At 50.4% G+C, this 25,245-nt stretch overlaps 1 protein-coding gene across 1 annotated transcript; it reads right to left on the bottom strand.

Moving 5' to 3' along the window:
- Positions 1-1,043: 1,043 nt before the first annotated feature.
- Positions 1,044-25,245, bottom strand: Rab15 (RAB15, member RAS oncogene family). The gene is made up of 7 exons (XM_021178670.3): positions 24,803-25,245; positions 7,437-7,497; positions 6,559-6,619; positions 6,049-6,126; positions 4,871-4,960; positions 3,596-3,661; positions 1,044-3,431 (listed from the first exon to the last, which is right to left on the bottom strand). The coding sequence occupies exons 1-7, from the start codon at positions 24,924-24,926 to the stop codon at positions 3,273-3,275; spliced, it is 639 nt and encodes a 212-aa protein (XP_021034329.1). The 5' UTR covers positions 24,927-25,245; the 3' UTR covers positions 1,044-3,272.

Below are 25,245 nucleotides of genomic sequence, written 5' to 3' on the forward strand. Positions count from 1 at the left end.
TGAGTCTGGAGTGGCTTCATACTTCTTCAAGAAGACCTAGAGCCCTCACGGGTCTCCTGGAGGCTCACTTCTTACTGCTGAGTAAAACCATTAAGATATTCCTAGAATATCTGTCTGCAGGTGTACACATTGCCTCCACTTTCCAGAGGCTTAAGACTTTGGGTGCGCACTAACAAAGCTCGCTTTCCCTGTGGCTTTCTGCCGCAGAGTGCTTGTCCTTAGTCGTAGTAGGTGGGCGGATCTAGGTTCTGACTGTAAAAGAATTGCTTATAGAGAACTTTCTAGATAGATATCCCAAAGCTTTACTATCTCTACTCTGGGTTCTAGGAAGTCCAGGGCACTGACTTATTTATAACTCTGCTATTTCTTGGAACCCTTGGGTGAAGTCTTTAAAGCTCTCTGAGAATCTGCTTCCTTATCTGTTGAACTCATAAAGATAACCGCTCCTTCCCGCATAGCAGCAAGTGTTCAGAATCAGGCAAGTGCTCTGATTTAGGACTGCCACTTCCTTGCTGTTTCACTCCTTCCCTCATCCTCCTGCCCACCTCGCTGTCTCCAGCATCTCCATACTGCCAACACCTCACCTTCCTAGGTTCCAATCCAACCTAGGCTCCCATGCTATCTCATGGGATGGGCTATCTGGAATACAGAGAACGCCCGTGCTTGCTCTGTTCCAGCGAATCTGAAACATTACCAATCCTTCCTAATGCCTCCAGGAAGGACTTTCCTGATCTAGCTATAACACATGGCCAGCCACCATCTTGGCTTTAAAGATCCCCATGATGTCCACCCTTCTCCTAGTTATTCCCTTGCTCCTGTGAGCTCACAGGTGGGCAGTGGGGGTGGGGGTGGGTTGCTTTGGGCTCTTCTGCAGATGTCACTAAGGAAGACAAACAAAGCTCACCAGGTCCCTTGTCATTCTGGGCTTTAGGATTCTAGGACCTCTTCTCTCAGTTTCACTGTCTCCCATGTCACCATCAATGTCCTGATAATACTTTCTCCCTCACAGAGATTCATACAGGACTCATACACCTATGGTTTGAAATATTCTTTATTTTGTAAACATTTGTGTTTAAAATAGATGAACCCTGCTCACAATTCATATAATGGACCCAAGACACAGTACACAAAGGTCACCCATCACAGGGAGATAGTGGGACTCAGGTGGTGTACCAGGGTGAGTTGATCTCAGGTCATGGGCAGACAGGCCAGGAAAGCCTGCTGAACAGTCAAGGCCAATGACACAGCCCAAGCCACATCCCAGACTGGCAGTTAGGGTGAGGCAAACTCCAGAACAGAGCAAGCACAGGTGTTCTTCATATCCCAGCTTCCTTCTGTTGCTATACTTCAGAGTGACCAGGGTACAGAGTCACAGCCCCGGATTCCCTCCCAGAATCCTCAAGGTAATAAAAATCAAGTCCTTTCTTAAGAGGCTGGGACAAGAAGACAGTGACACTTGGGACAGCCTGTGCCCTGTAGAAGCTCCCCTCAGGTCCCTGGCTGAAGGCAGGTCTGCTACCTAAGGCTTACTACTACCCAGGAGTCAGTCCCCAAGGAAGCCACCTCAGCCAGTCATGGTCCAGTCTTCACAACACTGTTTCTCTTTAGCGAACAATGGCTCCTTTTCCCTCCACCGGTAATCCTGAGCTGTTCTCTTCTGCCTGTTTCCTTGTTTGCTAAGTCAGGGAGAGATCCCCATTGATTTCCCCCCCATCTCCCTTTTTAGAGGACTAAAGAGGTGTGGGGCTCTCTGTCATCACAGCTGTGCCCTGGATTTGAAAGGACCTTGGTCAGTGCCCAGTTCTTCCTCTGCTTTGGCTCCAGCCCCAGGTTTGAAGTGCATCTTGGGACTCTTCTCTTACCTGAGCTCCTCCCACCTTGGGAATGTAAGGACGAACCCTACCAGGGTTGGCTTTGTTTGTTTGTTTGTTTTTCAGGGGCCTCCTTCAAGCTACTCTTGGACCACAGGGTTAAAGAAACTTCCTGAGCAAAGAACTCTGGAGGAGGGTGTCTCTTTCCCTCCCTTGGTAGCCACACAGCAGCTGGCAAAGCCGACTTAGAAATAAGGGAACCAGGGGGAGGGAGTCCTGGAAGGCAGAACAGCACCAAGTATTTCCGTCATACCCACCCTTCTCTTCCCTTGTCTTAAGGCCTGTTGTCCAGATCTGGGGAAACCTTAACTTCCTAAGGCTGGGTTCAGTGAAAGAGGAGTGGTTGATTACTTGTCACCTCTGATGCCCTGCAGTCGCCACAGCACTCGCTGTTCTGCGAAGCTCCCTCTGCTCTTGCTCTAACCCTGGTTCTGGGAGCCCGCACATCCGCTCTTGCCTCTATCTGGAGTTCACAGCTGACTATACAGTATCTGACCCCAAGGCTCCCCTTGCCCTTTGGTGTCCTCAGACCTCGATCCCCATCTTTAAATTTGTGAATCCAGGTGAGGAGAGAGGCATGGGAGGTAGAGAACAGAGGTGACTTAATCCCTGCCACCCCATCGTTTCTTTCGGTTTTTCTTCTCTGCTGTGCCTGCCTCTGGACTCAGTTCCTCACAGAGGCACAGAGGCAGCCAGGCAAGGCCAGAACACCAGCAGAAGGCAAAGGCAGAAGAGGCCAGTCCAGGCTTGAGGGCCACCTAGTAGTGTTTCCTTCCTACCTCAGTGTTCTACCTTCCCAGGCCACTGGGGAGGCAGCCCACGGCACAAGGAGGAAGAAGCACCCTTAGCCTTCAGCCCACCCCGGAGCAGGGTGAACAGTCCTCCCTGGGGCAGAGCCTGGGTCCATTCCCTTAGGCAGAATCAGGAAGGAAAGAAGGAAGGAACTGCAGTAGCAGTGCTTGGCAGGACACACAGACAAGGGAGGAGAGACTGGGATGATGGGGGATGCGAATTACAAGGGAGGGGAGGGAGTGGAGAAAGAGAAGAAAGAAGAGAAAAAGCAGAGAGCCCACGAGATGCACTAAGGAATCTTGAAGTGGCCTTGATTCCAGCCTTGACCAGCATCCCAGAAGCCTGGGGTGGTCGCAGCACATTCTGGGGTCACAGGAGGCCTGCGGCTGGGAAACAGGCTGAAAGGTCACCACTCCAGAATTAGAGGGGCTGGGGGCAGAGGCTGCTCAGAGACCACAGCAGAGCTGCTCGAAGGGCCAGGCAGGGGAGTAGCAGCTACTGGTTTTCAACAGGATTGTCAAATGAAAGGACGGTGGTGGGCAAAGCCCAGACTCCCTGCCTCCACGGGCCTCCTGAGGGAAGGGGGCTGGGGGATTCCACTCAGAACCCTCAGCACCAGCAGGTCTTTGAAGAGTTTGCTGGGCCCTCAGGTTTGCCTTCGTCTTCCTCCAGCTCGGCCAGTGCGAGCTCGTTGCTGGCACGTGTTCGGAGACCATCCAGCTCTTTCCTGTGGGCCTGCAGCACCAGCTCTGTCAGACGAGTGAAGGACTGGGAAGCCAAGGAACACACGTTAGGCTAGCCTATCCACCTTTGCTTCTGGAGACCCTGCAAGTGCCCACGCGGGAGGGGTCGCCCATCTTATCTTGGCTCCTTTCTGTCGCGTCTTCCCACCATCCCACCAGAGACAGAGGAGAAGTCCCTGGCGCTCTCACCTCTTTAATGTTAAGGTTGGTGCAGGCACTTGTTTCGTAGAAGTCCATGCCGTACTCCTTAGCCAGCTGCAAGACAAGGGCATTTCTGAAAGAGAGTCAGTGAGGGAGGGGCGGCCTGTGCCTCCTGGTGTGTGCCTCTGCCATTGCACACCCTGAGCAGACTGCACGGAATGCCTCACTTCTCAGGAAACTGCGGGCTTTTTAGGACATAGGCTGGCAGAGAATGGGACAAGATGTCCCACCGATACACCCATTTCATCCAAGTCTACACACACACACACACACACAGAGGCATGTGTGCACCCATTTCATCCAAGTCCACATAGACACACAGACACACAGGCACGCACACACGCACGCACACACACATACCACTATATCAGGACAGAAAGACGACAACATGAAGCCTATAAATGAGGAAAATGGACTGTGAGTATAACAGCCAGTCTAGGCGCCATGCTGTCACTCAAGAGCGGTAAAAGCTGGAACAAGTTACTATTAATTCTCTCCAAGGCCCAGCTCCATCCTCTGTTAAAGGAGAATGATGGTGTCTGCATGCGGGGTTGCAGGATGACTACACGGGGTCACACAGCTAAGAGCACTTACCACCGTGCCACGTGTATAGAGAGTGCTCAATAAAAACCGTTACTCTTGTAGGGTATGTCTCTATTTTCACATGTTAATGACCTTGTGTTATTTTTTTATGCCCCCCCCAAAATCAATTTTATTTTAAGGACTAATGGAATGCTATTGACTGCAGAGGAAGAGGAAGACTCCTGAGGTGTTCAGGGTTAAGAGGATGGCTCTTGCCTCAGGGTATCACCCTTTCTGCTGTGTGGGAGCATGGTCTCCCTGCATGTGTGGGATGCTTAGACTCTCTCTGCCCCCTGGCTTGGCTACCGGGGGGGGGGGACCCTTCATTCCCACTTTCCAGGCGTGTGGAGTCAGGGTGTGGAAGGGATGGAGTGGGAGATGGTCCCCTGACCACAAAAGGTCCGTTGTGCACAGATGCTGTTAAAAATGTCAGCAGCTCCTTCCTCATTGTCACAGAGGAGGTCTTCCGAGCAAAGCAGTACCCTGTTTAGGGCACTGCGCACCTTGCCTGAGAGCGCTTACTTTCCCCCATGAGGACCCCTGAGGACCAGAAAGCAAGCTCTCTCTCTCTCAACGGTGCTGACTCCCCAGCCTTGCATTGTGCGTGCACTCCTGGGTCCCTGCTCTCAGCACAGGCCCTGCTAGTGCCACAGAAACCCTGAAGGGTGGGACTTCACCTACCTGCTGCCCCTGCTCTCTCCCCACCTGCCGTTTCTGCTCTTCATCAGCCTTATTCCCAATTAGGATCTTCTGGACTCCTTCTGGAGCGTACTAGGGACAAACAGAGGTGAGCGTAATCGAGGGCCCTTCTTCATTTCCAGATCCCAGACCGGCTCCACCGGCCTCCACCACCGCCGCATTCAAGACCTCGAGACAGAACAGGCTCCCATCATACAGGAGCCTGTATCTGCAGTTTTGTTTTCCACAATTTCAATTACCACCAGTCCGCCTTGATCTAAAAGATATTACGTGCAACATTCCAGAAACAAACAATTCATAAGTAACCTTTATTGTAGCACGTTGCAATCTTGCTATTATTGTTGTTGTTTTTTTTTTTTACCATGTCTAATTTATATATTTTTGTCACAGGTATTCAAGAATAGGGAAAACTAGCCGGGCAGTGGTAGCGCACAACTTTTATCCCAGTGCTTGGGAGGCAGAAGCAGGCGGATTTGAGTTCGAGGGAGTTCGAGGCCAGCCTGGTCTACAGCGTGAGTTCCAGGACAGCCAGGGCTACACAGAGAAACCCTGTCTCGAAAACCAAAAAAAAAAAAAAAGACTGGGGAAACCCAGAGTATGAAGGGCTTGGTACTGAGCGCTCAGCCTCCATTGTGAGTCTGGGAATGGAGTGTCATGGGGACCACAATACCAATACCCCTGAGTGTCACAGGGACATCATAGGGTAGAAGATACCACAACAGAAGCCTCTTTGGGCTGAAGGAATGGTGTCTGAACGACACTGGGCTTCATTTAGCCTTTAGTTGACAGATGAGGGCTTGGGGACCCAAGGAGTCAACATGGCCTTGCCAAGGATGCACCGGGTGCACAAGCAGATCTAGAAGCCCAGACTTGCAATTCCACCTGGCCCTGAGGGTTTGGGAAGGGAGCTGCCCATGAGGCAGTCCTGGGACTAACGCATCTCCAGGAAAGACACGGCTACAAAGCCTTGCGGGGTATACCGCATACGGGTATGGAAGTGTTGGCTTTTCCAGCCCAACTTGCCCAAAGGTCTCTAAGTCAAGTCAGAAAAGGCAAGATTGTTTGACAGACCCTTAGAGCTTGCTTTTGTCCCATGGCCCCTGTTTTCTTTTCCCCTAAGCACCCTTCCTCCATCCCATCAGAAAGGCGGTGTCTCCTACCTCATCCACGTCACTGACCCACTTCATGATATGCTGATAGGAGCGCTCACTGCTAATGTCGTAGACTAAAAATATTCCCTGAGAAAGAGAGGGGGAGAGAGACACACAGATGGGAGACATACATAGAAGAAGGTACAGTCATGTACAGACTGGTGTCCTTGTATGTCCGGCCCACCCCCTTCTCCCTGCCTACAGTGAGGATGCCTCAGCCATGCTTGTTTTCCCTCAGCTGCTCCCAGATAGGAGGGCAGTGCCTGATTTGACCAGGCTCTGTGGCATGAGGTAGAGGAGGCAGAGCAGAGGCTGTGTGTGAGAGTGAAGAAGGTACGCTAAGCGGTCTTTGAATGGTTGCAGAACAAACGACTAGTGGGAAAGAACAAGCCCCCCCCCCCCCCCAGCGGGCAATCTGAGGACTCCACCTCAGAGTTCAGTGACACAGGCATCTCGAACACCCAGTGCTGAAAGTGTGAGTAGCAGTCTCCCGGGTCTGACCCTGAAGTGGTGGCTCACCTGGGCTCGCCGATAGTACTGTTTTGTGATAGTCTGGTACCTCTCCTGCCCTGCTGTGTCCCTGCAAGAAAAAGCCAGTCTCTCAGAGAAGAGGCCATAGGGATAGAAGATGAGAAGCAGGAGCTAGGGAGTCCCTGTACCCTAAGAGGAAATACTGCAGAATTTCAGGGTGAACACTTAGTAGTGCTCTAATCCCCAAGAGTATCCAAACACACCCCAATCTTCCAGGGGAGGCCTGGTCCTTGGCATCGGCACGGGCAAGGCCCCAGGTACTCTTCTTAGGACCTACAACCTGACAGAGCCTTAGACAGCTCTCCAGAACTCAGCCACTGTGGCCGTGATTGAGCAGATGGGAGGATCTGTCACACACCCAGTGACCAGGACATCTCTAAAGGCAATTCCCCACAGTATTCTAGGATTGGGAGGTGTCTCCATATTAAGTGAGTGGTAAGGGCTTCCAAGACCTTTAGGCCAGAGAGACACAGAGACACAGCAGCCCCTGGTGACCAATAGTGGAAACTGCACCATGTGGTTAGTACTGAGGCAATCTCAAAAAACAGTCCCAAGCTAAACCAGAGAGTGGTACTTTCAGCCTCCCTGTCTTAAGCGCAGTGGTACAGAGTACCACTAATTCTGAGATAAGCCCACAACACTATTCTACCAATTCCCCCGACTTCCTTCCCTTTGGTGAGCTCTCCTCACTCCCACGGTTTGCTGAGATTAAGGTTTACAGAACAGGAGATGGGGGTTTCTGATCTCGCTCTTCATAGAGGTACCCAGTTATCTCGGATGGAGCACAGGTTTACAAATGACAGGGGTACTCGGGGGCAGCTCAGAGCCCTCTCTCCATTACCCTCCTCCTCCTTGGCTCGACTCACCAAATCTGTATTCTCACTTTGATGCCGTCTACTTCGATAGTCTTCATCTTAAAGTCAACACCTGGAGAAAGCAAGCAAGTCAGGAAGGGCTCCCTCAAAGAAGGCTGGGACACTCAAAAAGCATGGAAGGGACTCCGCTTTGGTCAAATGTGACAAAGAGGTGACCAGAAGCAAGCTCCTTCACTAACATTTTAACTCTAAACAGATCCTAATGAGCCACTTAGAGCTTTGAATGGGGAATGTCCATTTCACTTCCCAAGCTTCCATTTCCTTGGCAGTAAAAAGTGGGAACAGCCAAAACAGCCAAGGTGGTGGTGGCACATGCCTTTAATCCCAGTACTGGGGAGGCAAAGGTGGGCAGATTTTTGAGTTTGAGGCCAGCCTGGTCTACAGAGTGAGTTCCAGGACAGCCAGGGCTACAGAGAGAGGGAAGAAAAAGTGGGAACATTACAAATTCTGATCTGGTTGCTAAGAAGCCCCTGAGAGAGACAGTGCTGGCCTGCACACTCCACTGCAGCTATCACTGACTGAGTACAGTGCCAGGCATGCAGCAGTTGCACCAAGACCGTCAACTAATAGGGAAAGCAGGAAGGTACAGGAAACCCAGAGTTCTCCACTTCCTCTGTCCTAGGCCCTGAAGCGCTAAACTGCCAGTCCTACCAGAACCAAGAACCCAGAGGAGAAACATTTGAGGAAATCTACAACAAGGGAAGTGAGCGCCATCTGGCAGGGCCAGGAGAGATGCCTGGATCACCATGCCTTTCCCAGCCCCAACTGTGCCCAGGCACTGTGCCCATGGATTCAAGAGCTACTCACAGGGCATCACAATCCACGGTCTTGAGCTGGGGAACATGGGAAAGGTACTGTGCGCTATCCATCAGCAGCTGAACATCCAGTCCAGAAGGTCCCAAGGATGCCAGTGTTCCCAACCCCGTCGGCATTCTCCCTCCACATCTGGGCTTTGCCAAGCAGGAAAGCATGTTCTCTTATCTCTCCTGTCCCCAGGTTTCCACCAAAAGAGACATTAAAGTCAGCCTCTCCCCTCCCACCACCAAGAACAATCATCTTTTAATCAGAAGGGAGAAGAAGCTTCGGAATGGAAGACCCAAACTAAATCAAGCCGGTCAGGCATGAATCATGCCTGCCTGAGCTGATTCATATCTACGCGGCTGTACTTTTCCAAATGGCATTCTTCCCTGTGTCAAGAGAAAGGATGATGAAGAGGAAGAGGATGAAAGGAGAGGGACACCTGGCCCTGGTGGGAGGCAGCAGCCTACTTCCTCCCTCCTTGGACAAATAGTTACAAGGAATTGGCTTCTCCTCAGAACCTGACATAGGAGGTAAGCAAGAATCAAGACATTCTTGTTTCAAAGAATGGTACCTTCGTCCAAGAAAGAAGAGGGAATTCCCCATATAATAAACCTAGCTCACACTCGTAGCCTGGTCAGGAGTGTTCCTTGTTCAAAGTATTCATAGGAGAGTTGTATTGCCTCAACCCCTGAACATCCGTGAAATTTTCCACTGTGCCCTGCACAGGTCTCAGTCTCAAGGTGGGCACAGCAGCAGAGACACATGGTGCCTCCCCTTACAGGGGCCAGTAGGAAGGAAGGGCTCAGATGCAAATAACCTGCCTGAGGTTAGCACAGTGCGGATCAGAGTTTCAAACAAGGGCTTGCTTGATGCTGGAATGCATGCCCCACCCCCGTACCAATTCGGGGGGGGGAGTGTGTGGGGGGAGAGTTGTGTGTTAGCATGTTAACCCCTCATGGAAGTGGTTAATATTATCAACTCAGCAGGAATCTGGAATCACAAGCTTTTCGGACTGAGAGGGAGTCTCTAGATTGTATCAACTGAGGTGGGAAGATTCACCCTAAATGTGTGGGGGGTGCCATTTCAAGATATGGGGGTCCTAAGCTGAGTAAAAGCGAGAAGGCAAGCAGGGCCCGTGCATTTAGTTCCTCCTGTTTCCTTCCTCACTGCAGATGCAATGTGATAGCTCCCTCAAGCTTCTGCCATGGCCCTCAGACTGTGGGCCCAAGTAAACTCCACCTTCCTTAAGTCACTTTAGTCTGACATTTTTTTTTGTTTGTTTGTTTTTTGTTTTTTGTTTTTTTTGTTTTTCGAGACAGGGTTTCTCTGTATAGCCCTGGCTGTCCTGGAACTCACTTTGTAGACCAGGCTGGCCTCGAACTCAGAAATCCGCCTGCCTCTGCCTCCCGAGTGCTGGGATTAAAGGCTTGCGCCACCACGCCCAGCTTAGTCTGACATTTTATCACATGGACCAAAAAAAAAAAAAATGTAAACCAAAAGAGAAGTCTTCACTGTTTGGTTTCCTGTGGGTCCTGTGCTGAAAGGAGGAGCTGCCAATCCTAAGGAGACCTTCCCCATGAGAGGATGCTGTTAGAAGGGGCAGAAGGGATAAGCAGATGTGGAAGTCACAGACTCGATTGATGCTGGAGCCCCATTCCTGTTTGGTCTTCCCTCACTTGGACCTTGGGCACGAGTCAAGACTGGGCAATTCTGAGATTCCAGCAACCTCCACTTTTACAGGCTATACTGCAACCTAGCCACTCCAAGTTTGTTTTAACACGTCTTAGGAGAGCAGGGCCAACTGGAGCGAGCAGGGCTGACCGGAGTCAACTGGACTGGAGTGAGTGGGGCAGTTTCAGTTCCCAGCATAATGGCTCACAACCATCTGTACAGCTACAGTGTACTCATATACATAAAATAAATAAATAAATCTTAAAAAAAATAGTCTGAGGACTAAAGGCCTTCCTCTTGGCTTATTCATATTTATTAATGTATGAAGGAAGGAATGGACTGTATCTTCTGAAGGACTGCCCCCATCTTTTTCTTTAAATATAAAAGCTGTAATCGCCCAAGGATCTCCATGTTCTCCTCCTCTATGTCCCCTCCTCCCCTGAGCTTTCCATTCTATCCATCCTACCAATGGGACCCTGGTCGGCAGTACCATATGCTGACCCAAGACCTTGCTCTATGCTGCATGGCTGTTGGGTTTGTTTGTTTGTTTTCTGTTGCAAGACACAATCAAAATACTGGCCTGACGGAGTCCGCTGTAGACTCAAGCTTCCCCACCTCAGGCTAATGGCTGCTCAGCAAGCTAATCATTCAAATGTGTTCACCTGTCACAGCCTCATGCGACTGTCCCTGAGCCCCTGTGTGCCCATTCCTCAAGCTAGCCAGCAACAGAGTGACTTTCCACAGCATCTCCTCTCAGGCCCACTACCTCTCTTTCTTCCTCACAGAAGAGTCCTCTCCCCTTCTGGAGTCCATCTCCCAGCAGTCCTCCCTGCTGCTCATCCTAACCCGAAGCTCCTCCCTGTTTGCCACGTTTGCCTCTCCTAGAAAAGAGAGAGAGTCTCCATCTACCTCCACCCCAGGGTTTGCTCACGCCTTGCCTCTCTAAGGCAGAATTAAGATGCACACAGATTCGGATTCAGGAGGTGTGAACTCAAGCCTGAGGAGTTATATCTTGCTTCAGGGTCCGTGGATTGGACCTCAGTCCCTGAGTTCTCAGGACAATAGTTTCCAAAGGGCATTCCCAGACTTGCAGCCTTATAGCATCATCTTGGACTTAGAAAGGGGAGTGCCTGGATCCTACTTCAGCCTTGGAGAGTCAGAACCCCAGTGATGCAGGGCCAGCAGACTGTTTCAGGAGAGTCCCACATATCTTAAGTTTGCCAGCCACGTAGTGCAAAAGCTTTGCACCTGAACTGTCAAGACAGGCGGCGTGGGCAGTCTCTTTCAGAGTGTATACTTTGCAAAACCTTGGCTAAATTTAGAATTACCCGGGAGGATTTTTTTTTCTTTTATTCTTTTCATTTTAAGGCAGCCACCTTAAAACATAAATAATAAAAATTAAGGAAAAGAAAGAAAAAGGAATATAGCTGCCTTAACTTGCCTAAATCCACTAAGTCATACTTTGAGTAAGACCTGGAAACTGTATTTTAACAGACTGTGTAAAGCAGTGGCCCTCAGCCTCTCTAACGCTACAATCCTATAGTACAGTTCCTCATGTTGTGGTGACCTCCAACCATAAAATTATTTTCATTGCTACTTCATAATTGTAATTTTGCTATTATGAATTTAATGTAAATATCTGTGTTTTCTGGTGGTCTTAGGTGACCCTTTGAAAGGCCATTTGACCCCCAAAAGGGTCGAGGCCCACAGGCTGAGAACCACTGGTGCAGACTATGGCGGGAAGTTAGCAAGAGGAAGTCTGAGAATAGAATGTAGGGAAGAGACATTGGTTAGCCCTGGAATCAGAAGGACCTGAGTTTGAATTGGGCCCTTAATATATGACTACAGGCAAATCTTAATTTCTTTGCCAGTTTTCATTTTCTTACCTGTAGAAGGAGAGTACCACTTGCCTTCTAAGGGTCACTGTGGATAATTAAATAGCAAGTGTACAACACCTAACTACCTGCAGTTTCTATTCCTACCATGGTGGTTTAAATGAGAATGTTCTTCTGCTGAATGCTTGGTCCCCAGTCGGTGGCCCTGTTTGGGTAGCTTTAGGAAGTGTGGCCTTTAATCCCAGCACTTGGGAGGCAGAGACAGGTGGATTTCTGAGTTCCAGGGCAGCCTGGTCTATAGAGTGAGTTCCAGGACAGCCAAGGGCTACACAGAGAAACCCTGTCTAAAAAAAAAAAAAAAAAAAAAAAAAAAAAAAAAAAAAGTGTGGCTTTGTTGAAGGAAATGTGTCAATTGCTGTAGGCTTTGAGGTGTCAAGACCTGGAACTGTTACCAATGAGCTCTCTCTCTCTTCTGTCTCTCTCTCTCTCTCTCTCTCTCTCTCTCTCTCTCTCTCTCTGTTACCAGTGAGTTCTCTCTCTCTCTCTCTCTCTCTCTCTCTCTCTCTCTGCTTCCTGCTCGGAATTCAAGATGTGAGAGCCCTTAGCTTCTGCTCCAGCCACAGTTTGTGTCTGCTTCTTACCAGGATGAATGCACATCCCCCTGGAAAAAAAAGCTAAACAAACCCTTCCTCCTCTAAGTTGCATTGGTCCTGGTGTTTTATCACAGCAATACAACAGTCACTGACACGCCTGCCTTCTGTCCACCGACTAAGGCTCCTGAGAGCTCTGGGACTGTAAAACCCGAGGACCCAATACAAAACAGATTTCACCATCAAGATCCTTGCCGCCCTGCTATCCTTGGTAGGTTAGGAACAGCATGCAGGAGAGATGCAAACTCTCAGTAATGCGTGCTGAACCCCCAGCCAATCTCCAGGCAGAACCACACCCAAGGCTAATAATAATATTTGTCTTTGTAAAAAAAAAAAAAAAAAAAGATGCCTCTTAGCTATAGAATCCCGGTGAAGCTCATAGGCGTGGATACTGTTATTGCAAGGCACGTAGAAACCAGTTTATTCATGTGCCCATATCCTATTGCTGAGTCAGAACTGGAAAAACCAGTCTCTTAAGATGTACAGGGATGCTCTTAACTCAGCCAGTGGCTTCCAACCCTCTGAGGCCGAGGAATGATCAGATGGGGTCTCTTCCGACTCAGTGCCCAAAGCCCAGTAACATGCTGTATCCGGCATGGAGCCAGTCCCCTTTGTGGCTAAAACTACAGAGCCAAATCCTCTGCTCAAGAAATTAGGTTTGGGTGCTGTGAGTTCTTTGTGGATAGGTAGCTCAGTGGTGATTCCCACGGTGGCCTGGCCAACATGAGCAAAGAGGGTTAGCTAACTAACTTCAGACCAACTCCCTCCAAACCAGCATAGAGGCACACACGTGTAGTCCCAGATCCTTAGGAAGCTGAGGCAAGAAACGAAAAGAAGCCAGTCAGCTTCCTCCAGATGAAGTGAAAGGCTTATCTGGGTCCTATCAGGAGAAACATGGGCAAAAGGATGCTAGAAAGGACCAGAGGCATGCATAGCAAACATGCTGGCTGGAGCCAGGGATGCTGCTGCTATACCACGGTATTGGAGTCAGTTTAGACCAGGCTCTCCAAGTTCAGCCTCCGAGTATCTGCACAGCCATGATACTTGGCTTAGTGATACCCAAAAGTGTCTTAGGACTTCCAAAGGAGTCTCGGCCTATGACTGTCCACTGCCCCCTAAATGGCTTCCCACATTGGTAGGCAATACTCCAACCATGGGTTCGGAAGAGGGGTGTTGAAAACAAAGTTCCCTGTCTTTACTGTCTCTTACTCTTGTCTCCAAGCCCCAACTAGAAATAAAGCTGCTAAGGGCCAGAAGACAAAATATGGGTTTAAGGCTTTTGTTATTAACTGCTTTTTTTTTTTTTGTAAGACTTGCCTCTGTATAAGCACAGTACTAGGAATAAATCTCTGTCCCCAGAGAGCATAGCTATGCACCTGTGCCTTAAGAACCCCTCACAGCCACTGACACCTTAGGTAAGTGCCAACACCAGGTACTGTCTGTCTGTGGAAGGTGCTGCCTTCTCCAAGTAGCTGTGCACTAGGGGACCTCGGGCCTCTTCTCTTCCTGCTGGCTTCTGGCTGTGTGGCCTCTACCCCCTGAAGCATCAGTCTCCCACAGCACTGTCCAGAGACTGCCAGGACTGAGCCCAGCTCTAGTACCAGCCTCAGTGACTGGAGAGATGGTCAAGACTCTTCTCTGGGCATTGACATCTGGGGTGGCATAAGGACAGGGCCAGAGACAAAACCTGGTGCTTACTTGGTTCCAAAAATATCCTAAAGGCTTGCCAGCTCTCTTCTTTCGCAGTGAAGGTGAAGGCTCTAGAAAGAAAGCAACAGGACTTGTCTGGGACTCTTCCTGCCCACTGCTGAAGGTGACAAGGACAGCCCTCAGAATGCACACAGGGACTACATTAAGTACACCATGGGCCGGGTGGTGGTGGCACACGCCTTTAATCCTAGCACTTGGGAGGCAGAGGCAGGCGGATTCCTGGCTACAAAGTGAGTTCCAGGACAGCCAGGGCTACACAGAGAAACCCTGTCTCAAAAAAACAAAAACAAAAACAAAAAAGAACACCATGGGTGGTCCATGCCTTTAATCCCAGGGAGGCAGAGGCAGGTAGATCTCTGTGATTTTGAGGCCAGCCTGGTCTACAGAGTGAGTTCCAGGACAGTCAGGGCTAAACAAAGAAACTCTGTCTCAACAAAACAAAACAAAACAAAACAAAACAAAACAAAACAAAACAAACAACAAAAACAAACAAACAAAATCCCAAAACAAAAATAAAACAACAACAAAAAGAACACAATAGGTGGTCAGAATTCTCTTTCCAATTCAGCCTTTACCGCTAGTCACTTGCATGGTCATGGGAGTGCTGGCTAATCTCTTTAGGTTTCCAGTTCTGCACCTGTCCGCTGGCGGAGGGCAATCCCAATGTCAGAAGATTCTTGTGAAGAGCAGGAGAAAATGTATAAAAACCCTAACAAAATCTGGCATACTGCTTTATGAAATGCTAGCTGAAGACCTTATCAATCTCCCCTAGAGAAGGAAAGTGGAGACTCTCCTGGGTGGTCAGTTTTGTTTGTTTGTTTCTCAGTTTGACACAACCTAGAGTCACCTGGATAGAAGGAACCTCAGTTGAAGATTTGCCTTGTTTATAGACATACTTGTGAGCATATCTATAAAAGACTGTCTTGATTGGTGATAGATACATCACCAACACATAGGAGGGCCCAGCCCACTGTGGGCAACACCATCCCTAGGCAAGTGAGCCTGGAGTGTATGAGAAAGCTAACTGGGCATGAACCAGTGCGCCAGCCAGTAAGCAAGATTCTTCCATGATTTCTGTTTCAGTTCCTGTTGAATTCTTGCCCTGAATTCCCTCAGTGATTGATTGTGACCAGGAAGTGTAAGCCAAGCAAACCCTTTCCTCCCCCAAACTGCTTTTGGTTAGAGTGTTTTATCACAGTAACCCAAGGCAAACCAGAACATAAACCGAGAGTGACAGCTTGGGCCATGGAAAGAACCCTAGGAAGTGGAGAGTGCTTCCTGTTGGGGAGAAGGAGAGCAGAGCAGAGCTCTAGACCAAGCAAAAAGCAAAGTTTACCAACCCTGGAACCCATGGGGTCTTCGGAGTATGACAAACCTAAGCTGTCCCTGTGGGTATCAGCAGCTGCCTCCCTCTAGCCAGCACCTCAGGGGTTAAGACCAGGTGCCAGCTTGCCAGTCCACCAACTTGAGTGCCACATGCTTAAGTGGAAACAGGGCTGTCTCTGGATGCCAAATGTTATCACCATGATCAGCCATCGCCCAAAGGACCAGCATCGTGACCTGAGCCTTTTCATTAGCAATGAGACGCCACATAAGGAACAGCTGAAACCCAAGGCAGACACCCAATCTCTGGGGCCATGCTGGCTCCAGTTACCAAGCATCAGTCCCATGAAAGCTCTCATTCTTCACCTTGGCACGAAACTGGCACGTACTGGGCATGTGCAGTTCCTATGAGTTATAGCTGGAGGGCACTTCTAAGCAGATCACCCTGGTCGACACTGAAACAGGCTTTAGGTAGAGGGGGAGTGACTGGCTGACTCCAAAACTCCCTCCGAGATGGGCAGTGGTGATGCACACCTTTAATCCCAGCACTCAGGCAGACGTAGGCAGCTCTCTGAGTTCAAGGCCAGCCTGGTCTATAGGATGAATTGCAGGACAGCCAGGGCTACACAGAGAAACTCTGTCTCAAAACAAAACAAAACAAACCTCCCACTCTGCAAATAACTCCTCAGGAGACTGACAATGCCACCCCCATAAGTGAGGGGCACGTGAGAGCGAGAGAGGATTCAAGACAAAGGCACACCGTCCTTCCAGGAAAAGGAAGAGAACCTTGTGTCCCGCCTGTCACTTGCATCCTTCTGCTTTCTGTCTGGTGACTCTTACCTCACTCTTCCCTGGAGCACATGCTGACTGACTTTCTCCTCTGTGGAATGGCAGACCGTCCCTCACTCTGGCTTTGTTCTGAGGAAAAGGTACACAGACCTCAAGACAAACACATTAGTCACCATCCCACGGCCTTGCTCTGCAAGTGTCAGGAAGCAGAGACATAAGACGGTACCCTAGTCTAGACAGACTCCTGATCCTCTAACTTACTCCAGGGTGTGTTTTAACCTCCAGAGTACTAGGCTCAAAGACTCTGACTCCCATGTCTACCCACTGGGAATTCTGGAAATCTCACAAGGATACTCTAGCTGTTCTTTGAAGCTCAAACACATGCACACACTATGTGTCCTCTAACACACCCCATCATATTTGTTTCATTTTTATTACATATTCATTTTGTATGCCTGTATACATATGCACACCTATGTGTGTCGTGGTACACATACGTGAGGGTGTAAGTGTGTGTGTGTGTGTGTGTGTGTGTGTGTACGTGTGTGTGTGTGTGTTTGGAGGACACCTCCAAGAAGTCCTTTTCCTCCATTGACCATGTGTTCCCAGGGACTGAACTTGGCAGCAGGCACCTATACCCACTGAGCTGTCTCACCTGCCATTTAAAAAAAAATGTTTTTTAAGTTAAAAATTAGAAATAGGTGGGAGTCCATGATAATAATTGGAGGCCTTTCCTTTCCCTTGGAAGCTAAAAGACTCAGTCTTTGGGAAGGTAGGCGTTTAGGAGCTATTCTCAGATAGTGGAGTAGTTCCCCCTGTCCAGCACTGACCCTCATGAGACTATAAGGATTTTGAGGTCCCAAGGCTTGAGTCCAAGAAACATCTTACTCCAGGGCTCCCTGGCTGTTGACATGGTCTAGCAAGGTCACTCTGGCAGCCTGACTGATAAGCACCATTTCACCCTGGGAACCTTGGCTAATAAGCAACATTTGACTTTACTCTGAAATGCCAACCTATCATCCTTGTATGTCCCAGAGACCTCCACTCACATGCCCATCATAGGAGTCACTGCCTCCTTCCCTGCCATGTCTGATTTCTTCTATGCAGTGCATCAGAGCTAAAGAGCTAGATGCTACTGGAAACAGTTCACCCCTTGCAGAAATCTTTCTCCCCTTCTCTCACAGCCCTACATGTGCCTGACATATTGAGTTTCTCATGGTCTTATGAGTCCCCCAAACCCAATCCCACCCCTTGACTGTCCTAAGGAACTGTGGAAGTCCTCTAGGGAAGGGTACACATTCCTTTGTTCAAATAAACCTCTTGCTCATAAATGCTTACTGTGTCTTGGATTAAGCGAGGCTCTCTGAAACAAGCGGCGAACACAGCCTGTGCTCTGAGAGTCATTCTAGCAGAGCAGACCGACACTGAGGAAAGAAAATGATGCACCATTTCAGAGAGGGTCAGGGAGCCAGAGCAGGAGAGAGGGAGAGGCACTAAAAGTGGGATGTTCAGAGAAGAGCTCTCAAGGTAGGTGGTACCTGGGTTGAGGTCTCAGTGTCAAGGGCATACAGCAGAGAGTGCTAAAGGACCAGGGCTCCAGGCAGAGGAAGCAACAAGCGTCTGTCAACAAGCATCTAGCTAGTAGAGGCTAGCATTATCTTGCATGTGATATTAGCTCTTACAAAGTGAGAAAATGTGCAAGACCCTCACATCTTATTGAGACTCTCACATATGCATGCAAGCACAAGCACACACACACACAAAGACTGACTATCTTAAGCTCTGACCCTAACAAATCCAGCTGTAGCGGAAAGGGCAGGGCCTCTACACGCAGCCAGGAAGGGCTATGGTGTGTCCCTGCTGGTTCCAACAAGCTGAGAGATAGCCTCCACATGTTTTTTCTCCTGCACCTTTCCTTGACCCCTGTCCCGTGAGGAAACTGACTTAGCTTTCAAGATCCTGTTCAAATGTCACTTCTGTGACGCCTTATCAACCTGCTCAGGAGGGACTCCTCAATCTGTGAGTTCAAAGCACGAGGGCATGCCACCCCTGTTCCATGGTGATCTTCTGGTTATTTGGAAGCCTGTCACCCAATGACCCTTGGAACTCTTGGAAGACAAAGCAACATCTTTTCATTTCATCTTCTCTTTGTCTGGCAGAAGGACAGGTCATTAAATAATATTCAATGAAGTTGAAAACATGCAAGAAAAAATTGAATGAGAAAGTAGTGAGAGAGTGAGTGAATGAGTGAATGAATGAATGAATGGACGCAGTATAAGCCAAGAGAAAAGAGCAATGAAGAGAATTTTCTAATCAAGGGAGAGCAGTCAGAGATTAGTCCACGTTCAAAGCCAACTGCTGGCCCTCTCCCTAGGTCACGGCGCCCCATCCCAGCGTTCTCAGTAAATCTACATCAAGCCAGCAATAAAAGCATAGCATTCATATCATCGTGCTGACCCTCATCTGGCATCCTTAGTCCTGCATCCCAGGCTCCCTTCAGGGGGTGTGCAGGGGTAGCAGAACCCTCCGTTGGGCTTTTGGCTTGCAGGATAGAGGTTCCTTTTGGCAGCCTTTGAAGGGATTTCCAGGATGGAGGGCCTGCCCAAAGCCAGTTTAGAAGAAGTGAAAGGGGACAGTTGAAGCGCGGGTCGCCTGCATCAGAGATAGCAGTCACTAAGTTGTCCTGAATATTTTTTGAGTTAGGGTGGATGATTAGCTCCTACCTCCTGAGCAGAAGGAATTAAAGGTGGAGAAAGCCCTAGACCTCTTTCACTAAAGTTCACCAGCTAAGCAGAGGAACCAAGGAGAAGCCAGGTGCCTATTCAGATAAGTAACAATTTTACAAGGGAAAAGGCCCAAGGATTAGATTACAAAAGTAGCCGCACTGAGAAAAGCTGGCAATCAGGACAGAAAGGTAATGGCCAAATATCGATTTTCACGTTATAAACCTCATTTCCATGTCTGTGCAGGGCGGGGAGGAAGAGGGGGTGGAGGAGAGGAGGGGGAGGGGAGGGGGGAGGAGAAAGAGAAAGGACCAGCAAGTGCAGGGAGGCAGGAGAGAAACCGGGGTGCTCAAAGCCAGCAGATCTGTGAGTGTGGTACAGACGTGCAGATGAGCAAGACTGCAGGTTTCAGCTGCTCCCTTCCAGGGATGGCATCCTTGGGGAAAGGGTGGGAGGCTGGAGCTGTGCCTCTGTCAAAAGGAGGAAGGAACTCGATGGAGAAATAGATGACTGAGAGAGAGTGACAACTGGGAGGGGCCCCAGCCACCTTCACCCTCCTGGGCTACCCAACTCTGTTGTACCTCCTAACACTCACCCTTCAAAGACACTGCCAGCACCAGAGCTGGCAGTCGTGGAACAGAGGTTAAAACAAAACAAAACAAACAAACAAAACCCCCAAAACTGGTCCCACGTCTGTGGCACATCAGACAGCTCTCTGATTTCTCCCCATTCATTTAGCACTGGATCCCTGGCCCTAGCTTAATGCCTGACACACACCGGCTTCATGTTGTTCAATAAACGGTGCCCAGATGGGGCCAGGGAGGAGCTCGGTTGGTAAAGCGCATGCCACACAAGCATGCGGACCTGAATCTCCAGCATCCAGGCAAAAGGTCAGGTGAGGCAGGAATCCCAGAGCTGAGGCAGGAATCCCAGAGCTGAGGGGTGGGGGTGGGGGGTGGGGGAGTAGGGCTGAGCCAGACAGCTCCTTCCCTGAGCTCCCTGGCTAGCAAGCCTAGTTGAATTGGTGAGCCCAGGCCCCAGTGAGAGAGTGTTGTCTCAAAAACCAAGGTGGGCAGCTCTGAGGATTGACATCCAAGGTTGACCTCTGGCCTGCATGGGTACCAGTATGTACACCCCCCCCAAAAAAAAAACCCAGCATCCAAATGATGAGTCTTCAAGTGATGGACAGGATGACATCATAGCACATCACTGGCCATTTACTCATCGCCATATCATTCTTATGAGCTAAGAATAGTAAGAGTGACAGCAGCTACAGTTTTATGGCGGACTCTCCCACGTGCACATTGGATCTATTAACCTCAATAATTTTCCTAGCAACCATTAAGAAAGGCTCCGTCGCAGTCTTTTATTTGGAACTGGAGAACTAAGCACAGAGATCAAATGGGTGTTTGAAGGATTCAGGGATGGAATGTGCGGGTCATTGTCTGGGCTCCTTCCATTCTGCCCAGGGCTTTTTATCTTCCTTTCCTTTCTGCGAGGCCTGGAGGAACAGAGTAGGGGGAGATGGGTCTCAGGCTGGCCTAGATCGGCAAAAGTCTGATGAAGCCACGCAGCATAAAGACTGGGCCCTAAGTCTCACTGTGTCTCGCATTGAATTTGTATCCAGCTCCTCTGTCTAGAAACCTGCGAAAACCCTGTGGACACGGACCCTGGGGTCACAGTACCCAAACATCTGCCCAGTGTCTGCCGGATCACTTAGATCCAAGGCTCAGATCAAGCACTCCTGGGTCTTCCTTCTCTCTGACTCCCCTCTCCCCGCCCCAAGTCACCACAAACTGGATCTGACTGCTTTAGGCAGTCAGATCCAGTTCCAGTTGAACTTCCAGTTGAACTTCTTAAGGCAAGAGAAAACAGTCAGAGCCTAAGCTGTGGCAGCCAGACCAGTCTAGCCAGAAAGAGGTCACACAGCCCCTCCCCACTCTGAAGAAAAGCAGCCCGAGGGAGGCTTGTCAAACAGAAGGCCCAGAGAACCAGGTGAGCCTACTTATGGAGGACCAAGGATGGGCGGGCAGAAACCAACCCCTGGGAAACCCCCTCAAGCTAGCATTACACCCCAGTCAGGCCACCATAAAGAAGATACCTGATCACAAATATCCACAGAAGTCTCCTGTCTGCCTGACCAGACAACACTGGTCACATGATACTCTCTACTTTTTCAGAAGTGCGGGGCCTGATGGTTTGAGTCATTTCCCATGTCAAGAGTGGAAGCCAAATCACGAAGGTGACAGTGCAGGCAGCTTCTCGGTCCCAGAGGAATGGAAAGGAGCTGAGTGGGGTTCCTCCTGACACCAATAGTAGCACACCCTGGATGGGCCTTCAAAGTCTTCACCGCCTTCCCTGGCTAACATCTTTTGTACCTCACTTTTTAAAAACAGTGCCTTTCTCCTATTTCTAGGCTCAAGCCACAGCCAGGGCCATGATGGTCTTTGCTACCTGGGCCTTACATTAACTATCTCCCAAGAGGTAAGATGAAACCTGGCTTGCACTACCACCCATAAAAACTAAAAGGCACATGACTAAGCCTCACCCTCAAATTACTTACAGTTTAGGAGACAGCGCCAAACCGAGGAATGTTCTCTGTCCTAAAATCTTCCTTCTGCTGCAACCAGACTGCCCAGCATCCCATGGGCTCCCACTCACTTCTCACCTCTGTTCTCTGTGCTCTCCTTGTTCCATCTGCTCCCTTCCACTGCGGGAACCCACCCACGGGCAACCCACATGGCAGCGCCCAGCTTCAGCCTCCCCTGCCTGCTGGAATCCACAAGGACCGCTCTCCCTTTCCCCATTAGCAGCATCACCTCTCATAGGCTGCCTCAGGCACATATAGGACTATGAGACCTTTACAGTGGTGAGGCTGTAGTCAATCCTTTCTATCTAAACGGTGCTTTACCAAGCACTTGCAGACACGTTATCTCGTCCTGGCAATAACTCTTTATTGCCCGTGTCTTGCTTCAATGAGATGAAAGACTTCTGTGGGCAGGAAAGGGTGCATTTAATGTCACCAGAATGCCTAGCATGGTCCTTCTTGGGAATACTCCATTACATTAACAGATAAGCTAGTCATATCAGGAAACTACAGGAACATTAAGGCTCTGGCCAATCCACTCCCCCACCAGCCCTCACCTGGCAGGCAGCTCAGCTGTATGGAGAGCAGTGTGAGTACCAGTGGTGCCAGCTTCAGGGTTGACAGGTGGCGAGGACATGAGTGCCTCAGTCTCCCTGGCTGGCTCTTTCATCGAATGTTTGGGTTCTTACGTAGAATAGACAGTCAATTATAAAAGAAGCAGCCAAAGGCGACATCAGTATGAGCCCAGACTCTGAACTCTTGCCTTGGCAGTAATTAGCAAATGGCCTCGTTTTCTCCATTCATAAGAAAGCAAAACAAATGAGGAAAGATGTCTAAATGAATGTCTGACATGGACTCTCCCAAGCACACACATCTCCTTAATGGATAAATTATGAATCAGCCCCCGTTTCCCTGGCTTTCTGATTTGTCTCCTGGCTGCCCCTTCCTTGGGAAACTTTCCAAATCACAGAAGGAAAGCCTCTCTGACCATCCAGCTTTATCCCTTCTATTGCAGTTAATGCTGGAAAACACAGCCAAGACGGGGAGAACCTCAGGGCCTCCATAAGCTTTAAATAAGAAAGCACTTAAGAAACCCAGGTGTGGGTAGATTTGAAGGGCTGGAGCAAAGAATAACATTTCTTTGTCTTCCTTGGACTTTGTAACCATGAGGAATCAGCAGACTGGTGTGGAAAGGGGTGTGCGTGGCCACCTTCTGATGCCGAGAACAAACTTCAGGACTAGGTTCTAGCCTCATATGCCAAAGCTGAGATGGGGGTAGATAGAAGCAGACCACGCAACTCTTCACCACAGCCTCTGACACAGTGAGCTCCAGAGGGTTTCCAGGGAAGTCCCTGTGCTCTGTCTAGCATTCTACCAGCTGGAAGAAGATGGCAGGAAGACAAAGTGGTTAGTGTGGGGGTGAGGGATAGTTCTCTTTCAAGGGAAGTACAGCCTCTGCAGGGTCATGTCTTATTTCAGAAACAGATGTTCCTTCCCTCATTCTTTCTACGGAAGAGGGGGAAGGCAAACATCTTCTGGGGAGGCAGACTCCTCACACAGTAGGCAGGAGTCCTGAGATCTTCTGAAGTCATGGGGACCAGTAAAACCCTCAAAGGACTTGTACCCATGACTCCAGGGTGCAGACTACTGTTCTTCAGGCAAAATCCAGGCACATACCATCTCCCCCGCCCCCATACCCCTTGACTCACTGCAGATAGCTCAACAGCTGCTGGCCTCGGACCCTTGTCGAGAATCATCAGGACAAGTTTCCGTAGTAATAGCCTGTTGCCCTTTGTTCCAAGCCTGCAAACTCTCTCATATCCCATATGGCTCCTCGGCCCCTCCCTGCTCACTCCCATGACTTTCCCCAACACCTGTCTCATCTCCAAGAGCTCTAGAGAGGTAGGCAGCCCTCGCTCAGGCAAGGCTCAGGATCTGCCCCCTTCTAATCCCTCCACAATGGTTCTTATTCAAACAGTGGCCCAACCCTAGCTCCTGGGTCTCTTAGGAGCTGGCCTTAGTGTTCCAGAGAAATATAGACAAGTTTTGTTCTGGCTCTGACTTGAGGAGGGGAAAGCACACAAGGAGACCTCACGAGCACAATGAGAGGGACCGCCAGCACTCAGTCAGCGTCACATACATGTCAAGGCCATGCCGTCCCAATGGCAGAACTCCAGGTTTGCCTGACCATGCCTGCCTCAAGTACAAGGCTCTGTTTCTCCAGACTGCAACTACCCTAACCTCCTCTCCTGGCAAGGAGTGTGTGTTGGGGGAGGAGTGTGAAGGGAGAAGAAGAAAGCCTTAAGAGGAAGCTCTCAAGGAGAGCTGGAGCCCTCCCCGAAGGCAGCAGGGCCTTCTAGGAGAGGATTCCTACTGGATGACCAGGTTGTCAGCAGGTTGTTTCTGTCAGGAGCCACGAGAAGGATCCTCCACAGCTGACCAAGTCTGGTACCCCGGTGTCAGATATGGGTGGAATCCCCTCAAGTCAGACTTCCTGGAAGAGAGGACCTTGCCTTGCCCATGAAGGAGAGACCACTGAGTCACTCTCAGAGTGGCCCTCAATGGCCTTGCCAGGGTACCAACCAGGCCTTTGTCCCGGTCTCATGTAGGGCCTGCCTACTTGCTGACCCTCTGCTCTGCATGGACATTTCCGATTTTCCCACCGTCCCCTCTGCTCTGCATGGACATTTCCGATTTTCCCACCGTCCTTCAAACAGTCTCTGCCCACCCCTATCTTCCTTCTTGCACTATGGTATCCCTGTCCTCCAGGCGTCCCACCTTGTGGCTTTCCCTTCACTACTGAGTCTGCCTCTGTCCACTCCTATCCTGGCTCCACACCGACTCATCCTAAAACTAAGGGTACCTCAGTGACTTACTGCCTGGTCCTCACTTTGATTCCGTTCTCCTCCCTTCATTTGGAGCTGTGGGTATATCACTTCACTGGCTGTGAATCTCGCTGCCCTGTCTCAGGGCACTCTGGCCTACACCCGCCTGTTTTCTCATCTTGGATCGGAAGGCTCCCTTATCAGAAGGCAGAACTCCCATCTCTAGACCATGACTGTAGGCAGCATATACCCCTCACCTGTAGGAACCCAGGCTCAGGCCCCAGTGGGGGGACCTCTCACCCCCTAGGTGTATGCACTCCCTATCCCTGGCCTCCCGCCTCACCGCCTCTACCTTGAGGGGCGCACAATCCCTTCCGGGCTGGGGATGAAGAAGCAACCACCAGGAGGGGAGAACAGGGCGCCCCCGGGCCACCGCCCCTTACCGATGGTGGAGATATGCGAGGAGTGGAACTCGTTGTCGGTGAAGCGGCACAGCAGGCATGTCTTGCCCACTCCGGAGTCCCCGATCAGCAGTAGCCGGAACAGCACATCGTACTGTTTCGCCATGGCAGGGACTCAAGGGGGCCCGAGGGCTGCGGGCGGCTGCGGGCTCAGCCCCGCTCAGCCTCTGCCATCGCGGCTGGAGCCAGCCCCAGGACGCCGCGGTGGCGAGAAGGAAGCGGCCCGGCCCCCGCGCTGGCCTCGCCCGCTCGCTCGCTAGCTCGCTGGCGCGGGGAAGCGCGGCTGCGGCGGGAGCGCGTCGCGGGGAAGCTTGCGCTGGCGGGAGGTGGGAGGGGACAGCTGCGGCTGCCGCCCCTGCCCGGCCCTCCGCCCGTTCCCTGCACCGCCGCTGCAGCGGGAGCGGGGGAGGGGAGCGTCGGGGTCC

The sequence above is a fragment of the Mus caroli genome, unplaced genomic scaffold, assembly GCF_978045245.1.
Source record: "Mus caroli unplaced genomic scaffold, Mus_caroli_1 scaffold_14, whole genome shotgun sequence".
Lineage (NCBI taxonomy): Eukaryota > Metazoa > Chordata > Mammalia > Rodentia > Muridae > Mus > Mus caroli.

Coding starts and splice junctions, on each gene's coding strand:
- Rab15 (XM_021178670.3), bottom strand. CDS start 24,926: ATGGCGAAACAGTACGATGTGCTGTTCCGGCTACTGCTGATCGGGGAC. Junction 7,498..24,802: donor CTCGCATATCTCCACCATCG/GTAAGGGGCGGT, acceptor TGCTTTCTCCAG/GTGTTGACTTTAAGATGAAG. Junction 3,662..4,870: donor GGAGAGAGCAGGGGCAGCAG/GTAGGTGAAGTC, acceptor CTTGTCTTGCAG/CTGGCTAAGGAGTACGGCAT.